This window comes from Oratosquilla oratoria, chromosome 41 (genome assembly GCF_046742065.1).
Source record: "Oratosquilla oratoria isolate Oo_2021 chromosome 41, ASM4674206v1, whole genome shotgun sequence".
In the NCBI taxonomy this organism is placed as follows: domain Eukaryota; kingdom Metazoa; phylum Arthropoda; class Malacostraca; order Stomatopoda; family Squillidae; genus Oratosquilla; species Oratosquilla oratoria.
In genome coordinates, this window is record NC_134817.1 from 34,713,537 (window position 1) to 34,734,471 (window position 20,935).

A 20,935-nucleotide genomic window follows, 5' to 3' on the forward strand; every position below is an offset into this window, starting at 1 on the left:
ATAATGTCCAAGCTAACAAGGCATAGTCACAAGTTAGCTACTTGTTTGTGCTTGTTCTCTAGCACGTGGTCAACTCATTCACTAAATATTGACTGTACTATTACTACTAATCCATAGATTGCTACAACTATTCTTCCTTCAACATTTTAAAGGAATGAAAATTATCATTATACCACCATCTGGTAGTTCAAGTAGTAACCATCAAGGTGTCTGGTGCTCTTTTTTTTTTTTTTTTTTTTTTTTTTTTTTTTTGAGAGAGAGAGAGAGAGAGAGAGAGAGAGAACAGCTGCCGCATTTGACTATTTCCCCCTCCCCCCAGCTATGTATATGTGACCAACAATTGTCACCTGCTTGTGGAATTGGCATTAATGAATACCATCTTCCCCCTACCAATCTCCAAAATTCATCAACAACCTTATCTTGAGTTTGAGGCTGATATTCAGTCTCTGGATCAGGTCCACAATCTATCAATTTCCATATTTTTCCACCATTTTTTCATGCAAGACAACTGCTTTTCTCTTCCTATTAAGAAGATCCACACTTGGACAATATGGAACTGCAAACCAATATTTCTTCCTGTAAGGCTCACAAGAGCCTGAATACTGTTGTGTTCTGTCTTGAGGCTGCATATTTCCGTTCACAGAAACTCAAGATGACTGACTGACTGATTAAGGCTAGAAGAACCATTCTTTCCTAAACAATAAAAAGGTGAGCATATAAACCTATGTCTACTCTTGGGTAAAAATCATACAGGTTTGGAGAACAATTCTCCAAATAAGCCTGACAGTAGCAGTAATTCCAGAACATTGCACTATAATTATCAAATAAATACCTTTATTTGAAAGATAGTGCTTGTGATTCTCCACTATTTCTGTGCTACATTTTGATGTGCATTACACAACCCTACCAAACTCTCGCTTCAACCCACGCAGTTGTATCAAGACTGATGTAATGTAAAACTCCCGATAGCTTATATGAACATCTGACATTTTCAGCACAAATGGAGGCTAAGGTTCCTACTTTTATCACACATCTTATCACTCTATATGAAATACAATATTATTAGGTCCTCTAGACACACTTGGGAAGGATAATCTGAGTCTAAAACATGTAATACTGCAACATACAAGAGCTGAGAATGTTAGGTGGAGCTGTTGCAGACAAAAGCCAGACAATAAATTGCACAGGGACCAGCAGTTTTGAAAAGACCCTCTGAAATAGTGAAAGCAAATTAATGCCACTGTACCTCACTTATAAACCAGTTATACATACACACACACACACATTATATATATATATATATATATATATATATATATATATATATGCATGTATTTATGTATAAACAGTTATATCATCTATATGAGTGGCAAACAGGGATGCAAATAAATTATATAAAATTACATACACTACACACAAAAATGTTGGAAGTTCAGAACAGGAACGACTCCCCTATTTCCTTGTAGCCTGAAGTTTAGGAATACAAGGCTACACAAAGGCTACCCCAACTAATCTGCATTACCAAAACTTGAGAACAATTTAAATGTATGCAAATAAACTACAGACACCAATTGGCAGATTCTGTAAAATATCACTTCCTCTGAATGAGGTGTAAATTAATATCAAATCTTTCTAAAGCACAGCAGTCCCTGCCTGAATTATGGTATCTAACCTTTATTCCAAAGAAACTGCACAAACATCATTTCAAGGTTATGGAAGGTTTTTATATTGAAAGACCATTTATGTTTACTTATACCCCCCAAGAAAAACCTTTTATGACAAATCTTGACCCCTTCACTACCGAGAGGGTGCCACAGACATGAACAAAATAGCCTGGCAGCAACAAGAAAAAAGCCAAAGTACCACTTGGTATGGAAGGGGTTCAATTTGTAAAGCACCAAGATGATTACCAAACTATAGTGTCAGTAAGTGGGAAGGTGTATGTGTGTAGGAACCAATGTGCCTGCAAATGGTGCCCCTGCTGGATGGATATTGGTAAGGAGTATCTCCCTGCCATCCGTCTCCAAAGCCTATCAATACCCCACCCCAGGTATAGGTGCAGCTCAAAGTGGATGGACCATTTCCAAACTAGGAACAAAACTATTTGTAATCAACTTCTGTTATTCTTCTATTGCCTTTTCACACAAGGAAAGCTGACAACAGATAACTATTCACCTCCTCTTCCTCTTATCTTTGGGTCTGTAGACCATTGCCAGCTGCCATGAAGAGAGAAGTTTCTGGTTATAGAAAGTTGTGACAATACCTGACTGAATATGTGTACACTCAACCCTCTGTTACTGCAGGATTTGCTACTTTCATTGGGATCATGCTCACCTTAAAAATTGCTAATTCATGTTTATCACACACATAAAACCATCAACATGGTTGAAAACAACCAGATACGAATATATTCGTCATGGTCCTAATATCACTATATTATCAGATAAAGAATGCTTATTTTTTTTTTTTATCTTCTTCTATTCCTTCTTTCTGCTACCCATCTATCATTTCCTTAATATTTTATACAAACTACTTGAGAACTATGACGGAATGGCAACTAAGGAATAAGAGCCAAAAATATAGAATATTCAAAATATTTTTTTCTAGTACTCATATTCTATATGTAATAACTAAATCATACAAAAAAATTAATGCAGAAAATATTAAATTATGATTTGAAATTTATTACTTTTTGAAAACTAGAGAAAATCTGGACATAATACAGACAGGAAATCTGCTTCCCAACAACACCCAAACCCAGCATCTCTGTACACAACAGTTGTAGTAGGTTTCTTATGACAAAGAATTTTTTTTCTTCCCACATGAACAATAGACCCTCAACACCCTCCTCCACTCAGCATTTACAGGTGGCACTTAATAAAGTGGTTAAGACTCAAATGAAATCTTGTTTATCAGACTCATAAATGTGAAACCAATTTGAAAAGGTACAATGAAAAGAAAAGCATCACCAACAAATATAAATTAAACTAGTTTACTGTGCGTGGGGTATACTGTATAAGCAGTAAGAGCATATTAGGGCCTACATGCATTTTGCCCCACCTGTAGCTTCCTCTAATGCCTTGAGACGTCCAAATTAACTCTTAAAAACTTAACATTGTTGTCATTCCCTAGACTGTCTGGCCAATCAGTCCTGCCATGATACAGTACTATTAGGTGGCTATCTATATACCCAAGGCTTCTTCCCCCTTAAAAGGGAGGTAGCTAAGTCAAAGGTACACACCCATTCCACTCCCAACCACCACCTTGGTTCCCTTCTCATCTTTGATTCGGTTTAACATCGTGAAACTCCCTTATCTGAAGGCTAGGACAGTGCTTCTTACAGAGGACTTTGTAGTGTGGAATTTAATGAACCTTGCTGGTGGCAGGGTTGCAAGTAGCAACTCCCTTACCCACTTGGCCAGCAAGCATTGTCCCTCTCACCTTACCTCGTCTTAGTTCCACCCGTTAGGTAGCACAGTTGAAAAAATGGGTGCTTGCCTTCGGCTTTGCTACCTCCTTTATAAGGGGGTAAGAAGCCCTTGTACTTAGATAGGAGAAAAATAAATAAATAAATAAATAAAATTTAACCTCTTGGGTATCAGACAAGTTGAAATTATTCCCATTGTTCTTTCATAATTCTATCACGTCTTTTGCTATCATGGACAATAATGGCATTAGCCACCTAACAGAGGGTTGAGTATATATAAGTGCACTGGTGCACATTAATATGTAAATGCACACTTGCCAGCTTTTGTGTATACAACACATGCAAATATGATCACATGAATGCACAAGTTCATGGACAATAATGGCATATTAACCTTTTAATGTAATAGAAGGAAAAGAGCTATATTTTTAGTGTCCTCTACTTGTCTCCAATGATCAAACAAAACTTTATATTTGTTTATGGTTTTTGACTGGATTAATTTTCTTTTAAGTTGTTCCACAAGTCAACACATCTACATGATATACAGTTTCTTGATATTTTCTAGGAATACACTGTTTTTTTATCTTTATCTTTTTCCCATGACCCCAGGATCCTTTCCCATTCCAACCAAGAGAGCTTCTCCATCTTGTTTAAATGACCTGAACACTGCAATCATGTCGCATATCTTACTGATTTCAATGATGGTAGTTCCAGTATTTCTAATCTTTCCTTGCACGTCTTTTCTGCTAGATCGAGGCCCAATTTGGTTGCTGCCCTTGTTATTCTCTCAATCTTGTTTATGTCCTTCACTTTGTGCGGGGACATTGTTACTGCACATTCTAATCTGGGATGGATTAGATTCTGAGCAAGTTTTTCATCATCTTTCCATCCATTTAGTGAAAAGCCAGCGTGTGCATATGCCTTTGTGAGTGCATGTGTTCACTGCATGTATGAAAACAAGAGGGTTTGTGTGTGTGCATGAAAGGCTTTGATATAGAAGTGGAAGCAATGTGAAGTCATTTACAATGACTTGTAATAGTATTTGTACAAATACAAGTGTATGCATATAACTGTTCGACTTATTACATGAGCAAGACCTGTGGGGAAGAACTGCATGTAATTAACCAGATAACTAAAGTGTAGTTTTAAATTTGGAGAGACACTCCAAGTTTGGCCGCGAGAGTAGCATGAGTTGTCCTGGAATTGTATGAGCCTGACACCTGTGGCCACAATTCTGCTAAGGCAGCCAAGAGATTCAAAGTTGAGGCTTGTGAGAGGTTGTGACGACACATGATTTCAGTGACTGCAGATATCAGATCCATCATGAGAGCAGGCTTGCAAGCATACATCATATGTCCTCTCTGCAGTAACTGTAATGGAATGATTTTGTAATCAATTGAAATTATCTATATACATATATTTTATATATATACATATATATATATATATATATATATATATATATATATGTATATGTATATAGGTATATATACATTTATATATGTATATATATATATATATACATATATATATATAATTATATGTATATATACATACATACATACATACATATACCAAGGCTCCCACCCCCTTACAAGGGAGGTAGCCAAAAAGAAAAAGGCATAAAACCATTCCCACCCATTCCATCCCTAAATACACTCCACTCCCCTCCACCCTCCCTCTTATCTTAGCACCTCCTGGATGACGGGTCATCCCTGCACCATGTCCACTGCCCTGGGTCAGAGGCAGTGTCGCAAGATACAGCACATCCACAGCAAGGCCGCTTCATTAATTCGGCAACCTCCCCTCTCCGTCCCCCCATGCAGAAAAGGAGAAGACAGGGAGAAATCCTTTTGGGCTGCGTCAAATTTTACTCACACATACTACCTCACCCCCCAATCCCCCCACCCATTCCACCTCATGCATCACATCATCATCCATATACAACTATTCTCCATTCACCCCTGTCTTCTGTCCTCTCCCGTCCTTCCTCAACAGACATTCCCCTCTCCCCCAAAGCCCCCTTCACCCCATCCATACATCTCATCCTAGGATGTCCCCCTCATGTTCACTCCCTCCACATCTGCCTTCCATACCTCTTTTACTAGTCTTTCTTCACTCATTCTTTCCACGTGTCCAAACCATCCTAATACTCTTTCATCAACCCTATCTCTCAACTCCCTTACCACCCGTGTTCTCCTCCTTACTTCCTCATTTCTCACTCTATCCAGGCTAGTAACCCCTATCATACTTCTCAGACACTTCATCTCAAACACATTCAAACTCCTTCTCTCTTCCTCTCTTATGTTCCATGTTTCTGCCCCATACAGTGCTGTTGGCACAATCACTCCTTCATACATTCTCCTCTTAGCCTCCATTCCCAAATGTCTATTCCTCATTACACTTTTAACCACCAAGGCATTTACTCGCTTTTCTCAATCTACATTCTACCTCCACCTCCATTCCCCCCTTTCCTGCCACATTTGCACCCAAGTATCTAAAACTATCCACTTCCTCCAGTCGCTCTCCCACAACCCCTTCACTCCAGGCCAAAATCTCGTGGTCAGCATTAGCTGCCAGACGTGCGATGTTTCATCATAATACTCGCATTATAAAAAATAAAGTTATCACTGTATTGCTCGTTCTCTTTCACCCGTGAATTTTGACAACCATAGAAAATATGATGAAGCCAGTTTACAGAGTATGGGGGTCACGCAGGTACAACTACAATATACATAGTCAAGACGCCGACATCGGCATTCTCGCGTCATCGTATTGAAGGGGTTAATACTCACTTCCACTCTGCTGCCACTTTCACCCCTTGTACATCTCATCACCTTACTTTTACCCACATTTATCTTCAGCTTTCTTCTTTCACACACTCTCCCAAACTCTGTCACCAACTTCCTCAGTCCCTCCTCTGATCGTGCTAAAAGTGCAGTATCGTCCACAAACAACAGCTGGCTCACCTTCCACTTTTCTCCAATTTCTTTAACCATCTCCAATCCCTGACCCACCACGCTTGCATTTACCTCTTGCACCACCCCATCCATGTATAAGTTGAACAGCCAGGGTAACATAATACATCCCTGACGAAGTCCTACCTTTACCTTGAACCATTCACTCTCTCCATTTCTAATCCTGACACATGCTCTACTACCCTCGTAAAAACTCTTGACAGCTCCTAGAAGCTTTCCTCCTATTCCGTATATATGCAGTACCTCCCACAGTGCCTTCCTGTCTACCCTGTCGTAAGCCTTTTCCAGATCCATAAAAGCCAAAAAAACATCCTTACCTTTTCCTATAGCTTTCTCACATATCTGTCTTACCACAAAAATCTGATCTACACAACCTCTACCTGTCCTAAATCCACACTGTTCCTCGCCAATTACTCCCTCTGTTCCTCTCCTAATCCTCTCAATCAAGATCCTCCCATAAGCCTTCCCAACTACACTTAACAAGCTGATCCCTCTGAAACTACTACACTCATACTTGTCCCCTTTTCCCTTGTAAAGTGGAACTATACAGGCACTCCTCCAGTCCTCCGGCACTCTACCCTCTCTCCAGCAAACATCAAATAACCTCACCAGCCAGTCCACCATCACTGTACCTCCTTTTTTTAGACATTCTGCATGGCATCCATCCAGACCAGGTGCCTTACCTGCTTTCATCATCTTAACAACTGCCTTCACTTCATCCTTCCTTATTTCTCCTCCATTTTCCTCACTCATCACTCTCATTTTCTTAGCATTTCCCACTGCAACTATATTTCCCTCCCTATCCTCCTTCACATTTAGCAACTCCCTAAAATATTCTGCCCATCTTCCCCTTACTGCCTTCTCTTCCATTATCATCTCTCCATCTGCACCTTTTACCTTTTCTTCTCTACTTGATTCGCTTCCTCTTCCTCTCTTAATTTCTTTCCAAAACATCTTTTTATTACTTTCAAAATTTTCTGTCATACTCTTACCCCACTTCACATCTGCTCTCCTCTTTGCCTCCTTTACCTTTTTCTTTACTTCTCTTTTCTTTTCTTTGTACCTCTCATATGACTCCCTCGTCCTATTTTGTAACCAAACTGTGAAACCTCGCTTCTTCTCTTCTACAACCTTCTTTGTTTCCTCATCCCACCATTCACTACCATTCCTTCTATTTCCTGTCTTTGTTCCACACACCATCCTTCCACACTTTGTGACTCCCTCCTTGAACCATCCCCATTCCTCCTCCACACCTAACTCTACTCTATCCTTCACTCCCTCCCACTCCTTCAGCTTCTTGTACTCCTTTTCCTTTTCATTTAAAGAGTTCACTCTAAGCACTTCCCTACCTTTTGTCCCTTTCCTCTTTCTCCATCTATCCTCCACTCTCAACTTAACTTCCACCAAAAAATTATCTGATATTCCCCCACCCTCTCCCCTTAGCATATGTACATCCTTAACTCTTCCTCTCATAATCCTATTTCTCACTACATAATCCATCAACGCTCTATCTACCACCCTTCCATCCACCACCCTCTCCCATGTGTACTTATGCTTGACTTTCTTCCGAAACACTGTATTTGCTATCATCAACTCTCTTTCTAGACACATTTCCACCATCAACTCTCCACTACAATTCTTTCCTGGAACTCCACATTTCCCAACCACTCCATCAATTGGACCATTTCCTACCCTAGCATTAAGGTCTCCCAGTACTATTACATTGACATTTCTCCCTAAATCCTCTATGCACTCATTTAAATCTATCCAAAAGGCCTCCCTTTCTTCTACACTCTTCTCACTGCCAGGCCCATATGCACTTACAAAGACCCACATCTCCTTTCCCAGTTTCACCTTCATCCACACTATCCTTCAGGAAACCTCCTTCCACTCCACTACACGTTTACCTATCTCTTCACTTACTAGAATAGCCACCCCTTCCCTCCCTCGCCCTCTCTTCACTACTGATAACCTCCCACTTACACTCCCAAACTTACACTCACCCTTCCCTTTCAACTTAGTTTCACTCAAGCCAATACATCCATCTTTCTTCTCACAAACATACTACCTATCTCTTCCCTTTTACTCTAATCTGTACCACATCCACGCACATTAAAAGACACAAACCTTAGGGTGCTGGTTGGAAAACTCCCAGACCCTCTTATGCCTTTATTTTTCGTTTAGGAATGTCCCCTGTGGGGCAACAAGGAGAAGGACGCCTAGTCCCACTCCCCGTCCCTTTCTTCTCGCCTCTTACGATCCAAGTGGAAATACTTGGTGGCAGTATTCTTTTCCCCCACCACAGAAATTGAATATTCAGAGAAATGGTACAGGACAGCAGCAAGGGGTTGGGGGACAGCATAACGGAGGGACAGTCGTAGTATAAAAGTGTCATCATTTCTCTATGAAGTTTTCCTCTATCATAGACAAAATGATGTGTGGCTCTGGTCTGTAGGGGCGCCCCATAAAGACCCTAAAGTATCATCTGCATGCTACTTTGCCACAATAACAAGCAGCCAATACCCCAGACGGGGTATATATGATATATATATGATATATATATAATATATATATATGATATACAGTATATGCTGGAACATTGTGACAAGTTAATAAAGGTGAAAAAAGAAGTCATGGGCCTAGTTTTTTTTTTTTTTTTTTTAGTTTATTCCTGACCTGTTTCACTCCATGCTTCTTTTGAAGCATAGAGCAAATCCAGTCAGGGATAAAAAAAATAAAATAAAATAAAAAACTCGGAACTATATATATATATATATATATATATATATATATATATATATATATATATATATATATATATATATATATATATATATATATATAAGCTCCACTGCAAGAACTTGAACCTTTGGGTTAGTGACTGCTTATTATGAAGCAAAGATGCTTTGAGCCAGCACACACACACATTATATATATATATATATATATATATATATATATATATATATATATATATATATATATATATATATATATATATATATATATATATATAATATATATAGGGAGGTGCTTAGAGTGAAATTTTTAAATGAAAAGGGAAAAGAAGTACAAGAAGAAGCGGAGAGAGGAGTGGGAAGAAGCGGAGAGAGGCGTGGGAGGAAGTGAAGGATAGAGTAGAGCTAGGAGTGGAGGAGGAATGGGGATGGTTCAAGGAGGGAGTCACATAGTGTTCAAAGATGGTGTGTGGAACAAGAAGGACAAGAGGAAATAGAAGGAAGGGTAGTAAATGGTGGGATGAGGAAACAAAGAAGGTTGTAGAAGAGAAGTACAAGCTTTCACAGATTGGTTACAAAATAGGATGAGGGAGTCATATGAGAGGTACAAAGAAAAGAGAAATAAAGCACAAGGTAAAGGAGGCAAGGGGGAGAGCAGATATGAAATGGGGTAAGAGTATGACAGAAAATTTTGAAAGTAATAAAAAGATGTTTTGGAAAGAAATTAAGAGAGAAAGAGGAGGCGAATCGAGTAGAGAAGAAAAGGTAAAAGGTGCAGATGGAGCAATGATAATGGAAGAGAAGGCAGTAAGGGGAAGATGGGCAGAGTATTTTAGGGAGTTGGTAATTGTGAAGGAGGATAGTGAGGGAAAGATAGCTGCAGTGGGAAGCACTAAGAAAATGAGAGTGATGAGTGAGGAAAATGGAGGAGAAATAAGGAAGGATGAAGTGAAGACAAATATGTGAAAAAGCTATAGGAAAGGGGAAGGATGTTTTTTTGGCTTTTATGGATCTGGAAAAGGCTTACGACAGGGTAGACAGAAAGGCACTGTGGGAGGTTATGCAGATATATGGGATAGGAGGAAAGCTTCAAGGAGCTGTCAAGAGTTTTATGAGAGTAGTAGGGCTTGTGTCAGGATTATAAATGGAGAGAGTGAGTGGTTTGAGGTAAAGGTGGGACTTCGTCAAGGATGCGTTATGTCGCCCTGGCTGTTCAACTTATACATGGATGGGGTAGTGCGAGAGGTAAATGCAAGGGTAGTGGGTCAGGGATTGGAGATGGTTAAAGAAAATGGAGAAAAGTGGGAGGTGAGCCAGCTGCTGTTTGCTGACGACACTGCGCTTGTAGCAGGATCAGAGGAGGGACTGAGGAAGTTGGTGACAGAGTTTGGGAGAGTATGTGATAGAAGAAAGCTAAAGATAAATGTGGGTAAAAGTAAGGTGATGAGATGTACAAGGGGTGAAAGTGGCAGTAGACTGGATGTGAGCATTAAGGGAGAGCGACTGGAGGAAGTGGATAGTTTTAGATACTTGGGTGCAAATGTGGCAGGAAAAGGTGGAGTGAAGGTGGAGGTAGAATGTAGATTGAGAGAAGCGAGTAAATGCCTTGGTGGATTAAAGAGTGTAATGAGGAATAGACATTTGGGAATGGATGCTAAGACCAGACTGTATGAAGGAATGATTGTGTCAACAGCACTGTATGGGGCAGAAACATGGAACATAAGAGAGGAAGAGAGAAGGAGAATGAATGTGTTTGAGATGAGGTGTCTGAGAAGTATGATGGGGGTTACTAGGCTAGATAGAGTGAGAAATGAGGAGGTGAGGAGGAGAACAGGAGTGGAAAAGGAGCTGGGAGATAGGGTTGATGAAAGAGTATTAGAATGGTTTGGACACGTGGAAAGAATGAGTGAAGAAAGACTAGTAAAAGAGGTATGGAAGGCAGATGTGGAGGGAGTGAACATGAGGGAACGTCCTAGGATGAGGTGGATGGATGGGGTGAAGGTGGCTTTGGGGAAGAGGGGAATGTCTGTTGAGGAAGGACAGGAGAGGACAGAAGACAGGGGTGAATGGAGAATGGTTGTATATGGATGATGATGTGATGCATGAGGTGGAATGGGCGGGGGGATGGGGGGTGAGGTAGTATGTGTGAGCAAAATTTGACGCAGCCCGAAGGGATTTCTCCCCGTCTTCTCCTTTTATGCATGGGGGGACAGAGAGGGGGGTCGCTGATTTAATGAAGCGGCCTTGCTGTGGATGTTCTGTGTCTTGCGACACTGCTTCTGACCCAGGGAAGTGGACAAGGTGCAGGGATGACCCGTCATCCAGGAGGTGCTAAGATAAGAGGGAGGGTGGAGGGGTGTGGAGTGTATTCAGGGATGGAATGGGTGGGAATGATTTTATGCCTTTTCTTTTTTGGCTACCTCCCTTGTAAGGGGGAAAAAGCCTTGGTATATGTATGTATGTATCATATATATATATATATATATATATATATACATATATATATATATAGTGTATATATATATATATATATATATATATATATATATATACATATATATACACATGTGTGTGTGTATACATACATATACCAATGGCTTTTTCCCCTTTACAAGGGAGGTAGCAAAAAACAATGGCATAGAAGCACTCCCACCCATTCCATCCCTAATACACTCCACTCCCCTCCACCCTCTACCCTCCCTCTTATCTTGGCACCTCCTGGATGACGGGTCATCCCTGCATCCTGTCCACTGTCCTGGGTCAGAAGCAGTGACTCGAGACACAGCACATCCACAGCAAGGCCGCTTCATTAAATCAGTGACCCCCCCTCTCCGTCGGCTCATGCAGAAAAGGAGAAGACAGGGAGAAATCCCTTCGGGCTGCGTCAAATTTCTCTCATACATACTACCTCACCCCCCATCCCCCTGCCCATTCCACCTCATGCATCACATCATCCATATACAAACATTTTCCATTTACCCCTGTCTTCTGTCATCTCCCATCCTTCCTCAACAGATATTCCCCTCTTCCCCAAAGCCCCTTTCACCCCATCCATCCATCTTATCCTAGGTCGCCCCCTCATGTTCACTCCCTCCACATCTGCCTTCCATACCTCTTTTACTATTTTTTCTTCACTCATCCTTTCCATGTGTCCAAACCATTCCAATACTCTTTCATCCACCCTCTCTCCCAACACCCTTACCACCTCTGTTCTCCTCTTGCGCCGTTTCAAAATATCTTAAAATTGTACTTATGTCTGAAGTAATTAATATTTTGTATGATTTGAGTTTTCCACATTTTTAGAATTGTTAAATATAGAAATATAAATAAGTAAATATGATAAATATAGAGTGGAATGGGTGGCAGTAGGTGCATCCCTTTATTTGACTACCTCCCTTATAAGGGGAAAGAAACTGTTGGTATATAGATAGTATGAATATAGATGTCTTATATATGGAGCAACTTATGTTTGGAATTTCATAGTTCACAGATTAAAGGCTGCAAAGGGAGGTAAAGTTGGTATTGTTCATATGTTTTACTAGTATCTTTCCTTATGGACCTGGTAGTAGTAAGAGTGAAGAGGAAAGGGAAACCCTATCAACAGATTTAAATGAGTGCTCACAGAGTTTTGGGAGAAATCTCTACTTAATAGTGTTGGTAGATCTCATTGCTAGAGTAAGAGATCAGCTAATAGATGGAGTAGTAGGGTAAATCTCTACATAATAGTGTTGGTAGATCTCAATGCTAGAGTAGGAGATCAGCCAATACACGGAGTAGTAGGGAAGTTTGGAGTACCAGATAAAAATTATAGTGGAGAGCTATGATGGAGATCTGTTTAAGAGAGAAAGTGGGGAAGTGTTGGATTTTTTTGGTAGAAGGGAAATTGAGAGTTGAGGATAAGTGGACTGCTTTCAGCCACTGACATTGAAACAATCCCACATTAATATAACACAGGCAACAATCCAAAATTTCTTCCCAGAAAGATTTGTGGGAAATCCAAGGACTGTTGTACATAAGAATGAAGGAGACTGCAAGAGACCATAAGGCCTACACTAGGCAGCTCTGTATTGTCCGTTGTCAGCTACTCTGAGGCTCTGGGTTTTCCACATAGTTAAATTCAAAGGGGGAAAAAGCCTTTGGTATATGTATGTATCATTTGGGTTTTTACCTGTTTCATTCATGACCAAGATGATAAAATATATATATAAAATGTATACATATACTATTACCTGTTTCGCAACAACACCCATGTCATCATCCAGGGTTGGTTTAGTTTCTTCTCCTGTATGGAGCTGCACTACCATCATCAAATAGGTCATCACAGGTTCAGACAAAACCTAGAGTACAAAAGAAAAACACACACATACATGTATAGACATAAAACAAAGCTGTATGTGAAAAATAAATTGTTGCTTCAATAGTAATTGTTGCCATGAGTTTTACTATAAACTTGCAGCCCCACAGTAGTCAGTACTGGTTCTTGAACACTCCTACAGATCTCTCTCTGATGAAACACTGTTTCTTGTGTTGTATTAACAAAAGAGTGGGTTGGAGATGGGGGGGTGAGGGAGTATGTATTTACCTAGTTGTATTTTATGGGATGAGAGCTATGCTCGTAGTGACCCGTTTTCGTATCTCTCCACATCCAGTTTATTGTAAAAATCATGTGTAGTTTTGGCATTCACTGTTACTTCGTTCAGTTTGTTCCAGACATCAATCACTATGTGGGAAGCTATTCTTTTTCAGGTCTCTTCTGTAGCTGTCTTTCTTTAGTTTCTTTTCGTGTCCTCTTGTTTCTCTTCTGTCCCACTTTAATAAGTCGTGTAAATTATATTTTGACGCAGCCCAAAGGGATTTCTCCCCATTTTCTCTTTTTCTGCATGAAGGAATAGACGGGGTTGCCAATTAAATGAAGTGGCCTTGCTATGGATATGCTGTGTCTTGCTGCATTGGTTCTGACCCAGGGCAGTGGGTGAGATACAGGGATGATCCATCATGCAGGAGCAGCCAAGAAAAGAGGGAGGGAGGGATGGTGAATGGGAGTGGAGTATGTGGGGATGAAATGGGTGGGAGTGGATTTATGCTTTTGACTTTGGCTACCTCCCTTGTAAGGGGGGAAAAAGAAATCCATCATATCCGGAGATGTCCCAAGAGAATGGAAGCTAGCTAACGTTACTCCCATATTCAAAAAAGGTGACAAAAAGAAACCAACTATAGGCCTATAAGTTTGACTTCAATCGTAGGAAAAATAATGGAAACTATCATCAGAGATGCTATCGAACATCATTTAGAAAGTAACCGTTTGATAAATGATAGCCAGCATGGTTTCAGACGGAAACGTTCTTGCGTGACTAACTTACTCGAATTCTACAACACAGTTATCTCGAATTATGACAAAAAAAAAACAATATAGATTTAATATATCTAGACTTTGCAAAAGCTTTTGATACCGTCCCACACGAAAGACTACTTACTAAATTAGCTTTACACGGAATAAGTGGTAGCCTATTAAGTTGGACTAGTAATTGGTTGAATGGTCGAAAACAGAGTTGTTTTAAATGGAAAAACTTCTGGATGGAAAAATGTTACAAGTGGAGTTCCTCAGGGTTCCGTTCTTGGGCCACTTCTATTCATAGTATATATAAATGATATAGAACATGGACTAAAATCTACTGTTTCCAAATTTGCTGATGATACAAAACTGTGCGGAGTGGCAAATGATCACTCAAACCAATTAGATATTCAAGAAGATTTAGATGAATTACAGCAATGGTCTGAAAAGTGGCTAATGAAATTTAACACAAGTAAATGCAAGGTAATGCACATAGGTAAAAATAACAGTAAGTACGATTACAAGTTATTTGGAAATTCGTTAACAAAAGTGGATAGTGAAAAAGATCTCGGCGTAATTATCAGTAACGACCTCAAATCATCTAAGCAGTGTATTTCAGCCTCTGAGAAAGCAAATAAGATTCTGGGACTGATTGCGTGATCTTTTGATTTCAAAAGTCCATCACTCATTAACCACTTCACTACGGGACTTAAATCTCGCGGGCAGCAGCCAATGCCAGCCGTACGTGTCGTAATAATACTCGCATCATAAAATATAGTCACGGCTTATATCGATCATTCTCTCTTTCACCCGTGAATTTTGAAAACCACAGAGAATGGGATTAAGAGCAGATTAGGGAGAATGTAAAAACACAGGGGCGACTACAATATAATCAAGACGCCGATATGGCAGCGTCGCGAATCCACTTGCTCCTCATAACGCCTACGTGTGCGGCACCGTATGGAAGGGGTTAACAAGCTATATAAGTAGTTCGTCCACATTTGGAATATGCTGTTTCCGTATGGTCACCGAATCTCATTAAAGACATTGACAGACTGGAAAAAGTACAACGGCGAGCCACAAAACTGATTCCAAATATCAAAAATAAATCATACGAAAATCGACTAAAACACATGAATCTGTTTTCCCTAAAAAAGCGTAGACCCAGAGGTGACTTGATACAGGTCTTTAAGATTCTAAAGGGAATTGACAACATCAAAAGTGACAAAATTTTCACATTGAATGAAAATCAGACAAGAAACAATGGTCTCAAACTGTCTGGAAATAGATTCAATTTGGAAGTGGGTAGAAACAACTTTGCCAACCGTGTAGTTAATGAATGGAATAAACTTCCTGCACAGGTAGTGCAATGTAGTTCAGTTCGAAGCTTTAAGAATCATTTAGATAAATACCTAAGTAAGATGCTGTAATGATTATAATTTATCTTATATTATTTGTTTTTGTTTTGTTATCTTTTGTCTGTCTGATTTTCATTTATTATTAGTTATATGTCAATTTATTATTATTTACTATTTACCTGTTTGTTTATTATTTAACTATACCTATGCATTATTTATGTATTTTATTTGTTATTTACATTATTATATTTTTTTATTTTTTATTTTATTATTATGATTTTTTTTTCGCATCTGACCTAGATATGGATCAAAAGGTCTCCTGTCGGCATGCTCCACCTTTGTAATCCTTTGCATGTATTAACAAGGGACAGTCTTTATGAAAATGATATGGTTTATGATGATATGGTTTAACGTCACAAACTCCCCCCTATTGGAAGGCTAGGACGGTGTGCCTCACAGAGGACTTTGTAGCATGGAATTTAATTAACCATGTCCTTGGTTCAACTTCACCAGTGGCAGGATTCGAACTGCCATCCCCTCGACCTTCGCCGCAAGTAACGACGCCTTAACCCGCTCAGCCAGCGAGCTTATAAAAACAAAAAGTGAATCTTCCACCCACTCATGAAGCTTAAAACCCAAGAAACCTGAAAATCAGGTGACAAGTTGTCCATGTCCAAACACCTCAATCCTTATTATCCTTTCATTTTCAAGCCAGTCTTATTTCCAACTGTACAACTCATTGTTGATTTTTCAGTTTTTTGCTCATTTCCAATATTGTTTATTTTATTTATTTATTTACCATATATTTCCACGTATAAGACGACCCTAAAATCCAAAAATTCACCCCTTAAAATTGGGGGTCGTCTTATACTACCATTATAAAAATCAGACCTTGAATTTTACGTGAGATGACTTGGTAGGCTAGCCTGCCGATAACCACCGATACACAGGAAATGATTCACATTATGATAAGAATTGGTAATAAAGGTAATTAAACCATATTTACCAAATATATCATTGGCATATCTTTATAGTAAATGGCAATTGTTAATAAATTCGAGGAATAATTCTATATTAATGAAATTACGGTACTTTTAACTACTCTACGTAAACACATATAACACAGCTGAAAAAAATGTAAACATCGAGCACTGGTTGCGTTCATAGCAACCTTTTTCTTTCGCTAACTTTTCAGTAATTTTTAAGACTGAAAATAACAATTTTGGATTACAGTACATAAAACGTTTTTTATCAATAAAAAAAATATATTACAGTAGTTGCATTTAAAACATAGAAAATTTAGAAATTATAAAATTATAAAACTTAATTTCTAATCATCATCAATATTACGCATCAAACGTATTTCTAAAACCTTTATTTTCAATGAAATTACATTACATTACATCTAAAACTTAAAACATTATAAAACTTTATTTCTTTATTTATATAAAACCCTTCAAACTCGTCACAATCATCATTCTCTGTTTCGAAAAGTTGTTCGAACATATCACAAGATTCCTCAAATATGCCGTCATCGTAGGGATCCCAGTCCGGTTCCGGTGAGTCGACTTCGGCTTCGTCATCACTTTCATACAATAAATCATCTTCAGTGCCATCCATGGCATTAGAGATTCCACATTTTTTAAAAGATTTTACGATACTTTCGACCTTAACACTTTCCCAAGCTTTAATAACAAACTCGCAGTGAACATCAAGTGATGCACTACGCATAGCTCCACCTTTTGTAAATGACTTCTCTCCATTCGTCATCCACTCGTTCCATTGATACCTAACGTTATCTTTAAACGGTTTGTTTAAACTTACATCAAGTGGCTGAAGTACAGAAGTTAAGCCACCTGGAATAACAGCAATATCAGTATTGCTTCGTGCCAACCATATTTTAGAATTTGAAACTTGCCTCGTATTTTCTTCTCTTAGTTGGTGGCTCCATGATTGATATGGGCAAGCAGCTGATTAACGCAAGATTGTTGTGTGCCAACCGTTGTGTGCGGTGGAGTGAGCTACGTCGAACCAGGAACGTAAACAAATCATTTTTTTTTAGTTGACGTGTACTCTCAGAAAATCGTGATACATGATTTGCTTTGTTATTTCATTTATTTTGAATTTATAAGGATACAGTAAGTAATTTATCTGGTATAAGGATACAATTAAGTAATGAGAAAGAAAAGAGAAAAAGCGGAATAAACAGCTGATTAACGTAATCAAAACGGTTCTTTTTATACGGTAGGTTTGATACACTGATGCTTTTGTAATTTAGCAGTCGTCTTATACTACCGATATGAGATAAATTAATAAAAATTTGCTCTAATTTTGTACCTCGTCTTATACAAAGGTCGCCTTATACACGGAAATATACGGTACTTTTTTTTTTTTTGCACGAAGGTTTATTTTACACCCTTGGTTCAAAAGTCATTCATCCACTCCACTCCCATCCACCACCCTTTCCTCCCTCTCATCTTAGCTCCTCATGGATGAAGGGTCATCCCTGTCTCCCACCCAATATCATGGGTCAGCAAGACACAATACATCCATAGCAAGGCTGCTTCACTTAATAGGCAATCCCCTTATGTGAAAATTAGAGAAAATGTGTACAAATTCCTTTGGACTACATCAAAATATCAAAGCCCCTTTCACGCCATCCATCCATCTCGTCCTCAATCACCCAAGGACGAGGTTCAAGACATACTGTTAAGATTTTATTCTAACAACTTGTCTATATCAGAATTTTAAAAGGAATAAAAATATGTTTTGGAATGAAATCCAATATCAGACTACCTGTGGCCATGGACCCTGCAAGGAACCCAAGGTCAGTTTTATCAGTAATATTATCAAACATTTAGATTATGAAAATTATACTACAAATTTACCAACAATTCTTACCTTGAATGGAGATCCATTTTCACAAGTAACATAATTGTATACTTCCCCCAAGAACATGGCTGATGTCACAAAACGGACTGGATCAGACCTAAGAAGTTCATCCTTTCCTGTTATGCCAGTTAACAAATGCTATTAATTTTTTGTGTTGGTATTCAATAATAAATTCATTATTAAATCTTATGTTGCTCAGTATCACACTACACACACATACAATTTTTTTTTTCCAATTGTAATAGTTGCCAGAAAACTAGCCACAAAAAGCACAATTACCTACATATTCCGCTTGGACTCTACCCATAAGCAAATTCCGTAACTTGGTTTCTCCTACTCGTAGATGACCAGTTTCCCCACAAAATGCTGCAACTACAGGTGCTTTGGCACGATCTGATAGCCCTTCATGACATAGTTTTGCCACAAAATTTCTGAAAAAACAAAGTCTCTTGTGAATAATACACAAAGTATTAATGAAAATAATCTATACAGTATTGGAAAATGTAAATGAGGAACAGAGAAAGATGAGAAACAGAAAAATTACTCAAGCAATTAATACAACAACTGTGGGCTTACAAGTTGTACCTTGTATGAGTACCACAATTCACAAGGTTCACACAACATCCAAAATGCCCACAACTTCCATGAGTTTGCTGTGTATTTTGTCATATCTTTGGGATGGTTTGGACACATAGAAAGAATGAGTGAAGAAAGATTAGTAAAAGAGGTGTGGAAGGCAGAGGTGTAAGGAGTCAACAAGAGGGACGACCAAGGATGAGATGGATGAATGGGGTAAAAGGGGCATTGGGAAAGAGGGGAATGTCTGTTGAGGAAGGAAGGGAGAAGACAGAAGATAGGGATGAGTGGAGAATGGATGATGCTGTGATGCATGGAAGGGTGTGGGTAGGGGCTGGGGCAAGTGAGGGAGTATGTGTGAATATTTTGTTGCAGCCTGAAGGGATTTCTCCCCCATCTCTCTTTCTGTATGAGGGGACAGAAATGAAGCAGCCTTGCTGTGGATGTGCTGTGTCTTGCTACATTGCTTATGACCCACTGCAGTGGGCAAGATGCAGGAATGACCCATCATCCAGGAGGAGCCAAGAAAAGAGGGAGGGAAGGCTGGTGAATAGGAGTGGAGTATGTGGGGATGAAATGGGTAGGAGTGGATTTATGCCTTTGACTTTGGCTACCATTCTTCTAAGGGGGAAATACTGTTGGAAAATGGTATGGTATATCTTTACTTTTCTACAAACTGTTAGCAGGATATTTGATTTGACACCCATAATGTTTCAATTATTTTCCATGCCTATGGTCACCACAAACTTTCAAAATCAAAGTTGGTATAAAATGGAGACATGTTTTGAAAAAATCTTCATGGTTTAGGTGAACAGGACCACATCTGACTTAAAGATAGTCATACATACATGCATATACCAAAGGCTTTTTTCCCCCTTATAAAGGAGGTAGCCAAAAAACAATGGCATAGAAACCACTCCCACCCATTCCATCCCTATCACACTTCACTCCCCTCCACCCTCTTCCCTCCCTCTTATCTTGGCACCTCCTGGATGATGGGTCATCCCTGCATCCTGTCCACTGCCCTGGGTCAGAAGCAGTGTCGCAAGACACAGCACATCCATAGCAAGGCCACTTCATTAAATCGGCAACCCCCACTCTCCGTCCCCTCATGCAGAAAAGGAGAAGACGGGGAGAAATCCCTTAGGATTGTGTCAATTTTTTCTCACACATACTCCCTCATCCCCCATCCCCCACCCATTCCATCTCATGCATTCCAACATCATCCATATACAACCATTCTCCATTCACCCCTGTCTTCTGTCCTCTCCCATCCTTTCTCAACAGACATTCCCCTCTTCCCCAAAGCCCATTTTACCCCATCCATCTATGTCATCTTAGGTCCCCCCCGCCATGTTCACTCCTTCCACACCTCCTTTACAAGATAGTCACAGTGTGAATAATATATTTTGGGTGCTACTTTTGATAAGAGAATGGATATTACAATAAAATTATCAAATAAAATTATTCCTTACAAAATGAAGATTTTTTTTTTTTAATGTTAGTATCATTCATGCACATTTTCCTACAGTAAAACTATTAACTCAGAAAATTGTAGTAGAGTTAGTATCATTAATACACATACTCCTACAAATGATTGTGGTACTCTAAATACATAGATTTCACAATACCTT

At 39.2% G+C, this 20,935-nt stretch overlaps 1 protein-coding gene across 6 annotated transcripts in view; it reads right to left on the reverse strand.

Annotated features, from left to right (window-relative positions):
- Positions 1–260: 260 nt before the first annotated feature.
- The window catches only part of LOC143021220 (CBP80/20-dependent translation initiation factor-like), a 38,571-nt gene continuing 17,896 nt past the window's right edge, over positions 261–20,935 (reverse strand). For all 6 annotated transcript variants that reach the window (XM_076178577.1, XM_076178580.1, XM_076178582.1 and 3 more), the window contains 4 exons: positions 19,005–19,156; positions 18,735–18,841; positions 13,373–13,480; positions 261–4,797 (listed from right to left, as the gene is read on the reverse strand). In XM_076178577.1, the coding sequence (XP_076034692.1) occupies positions 4,573–4,797; positions 13,373–13,480; positions 18,735–18,841; positions 19,005–19,156 (592 nt within the window). In that variant the 3' untranslated portion in view covers positions 261–4,572. The remainder of the gene's footprint in view (positions 4,798–13,372; positions 13,481–18,734; positions 18,842–19,004; positions 19,157–20,935) is intronic.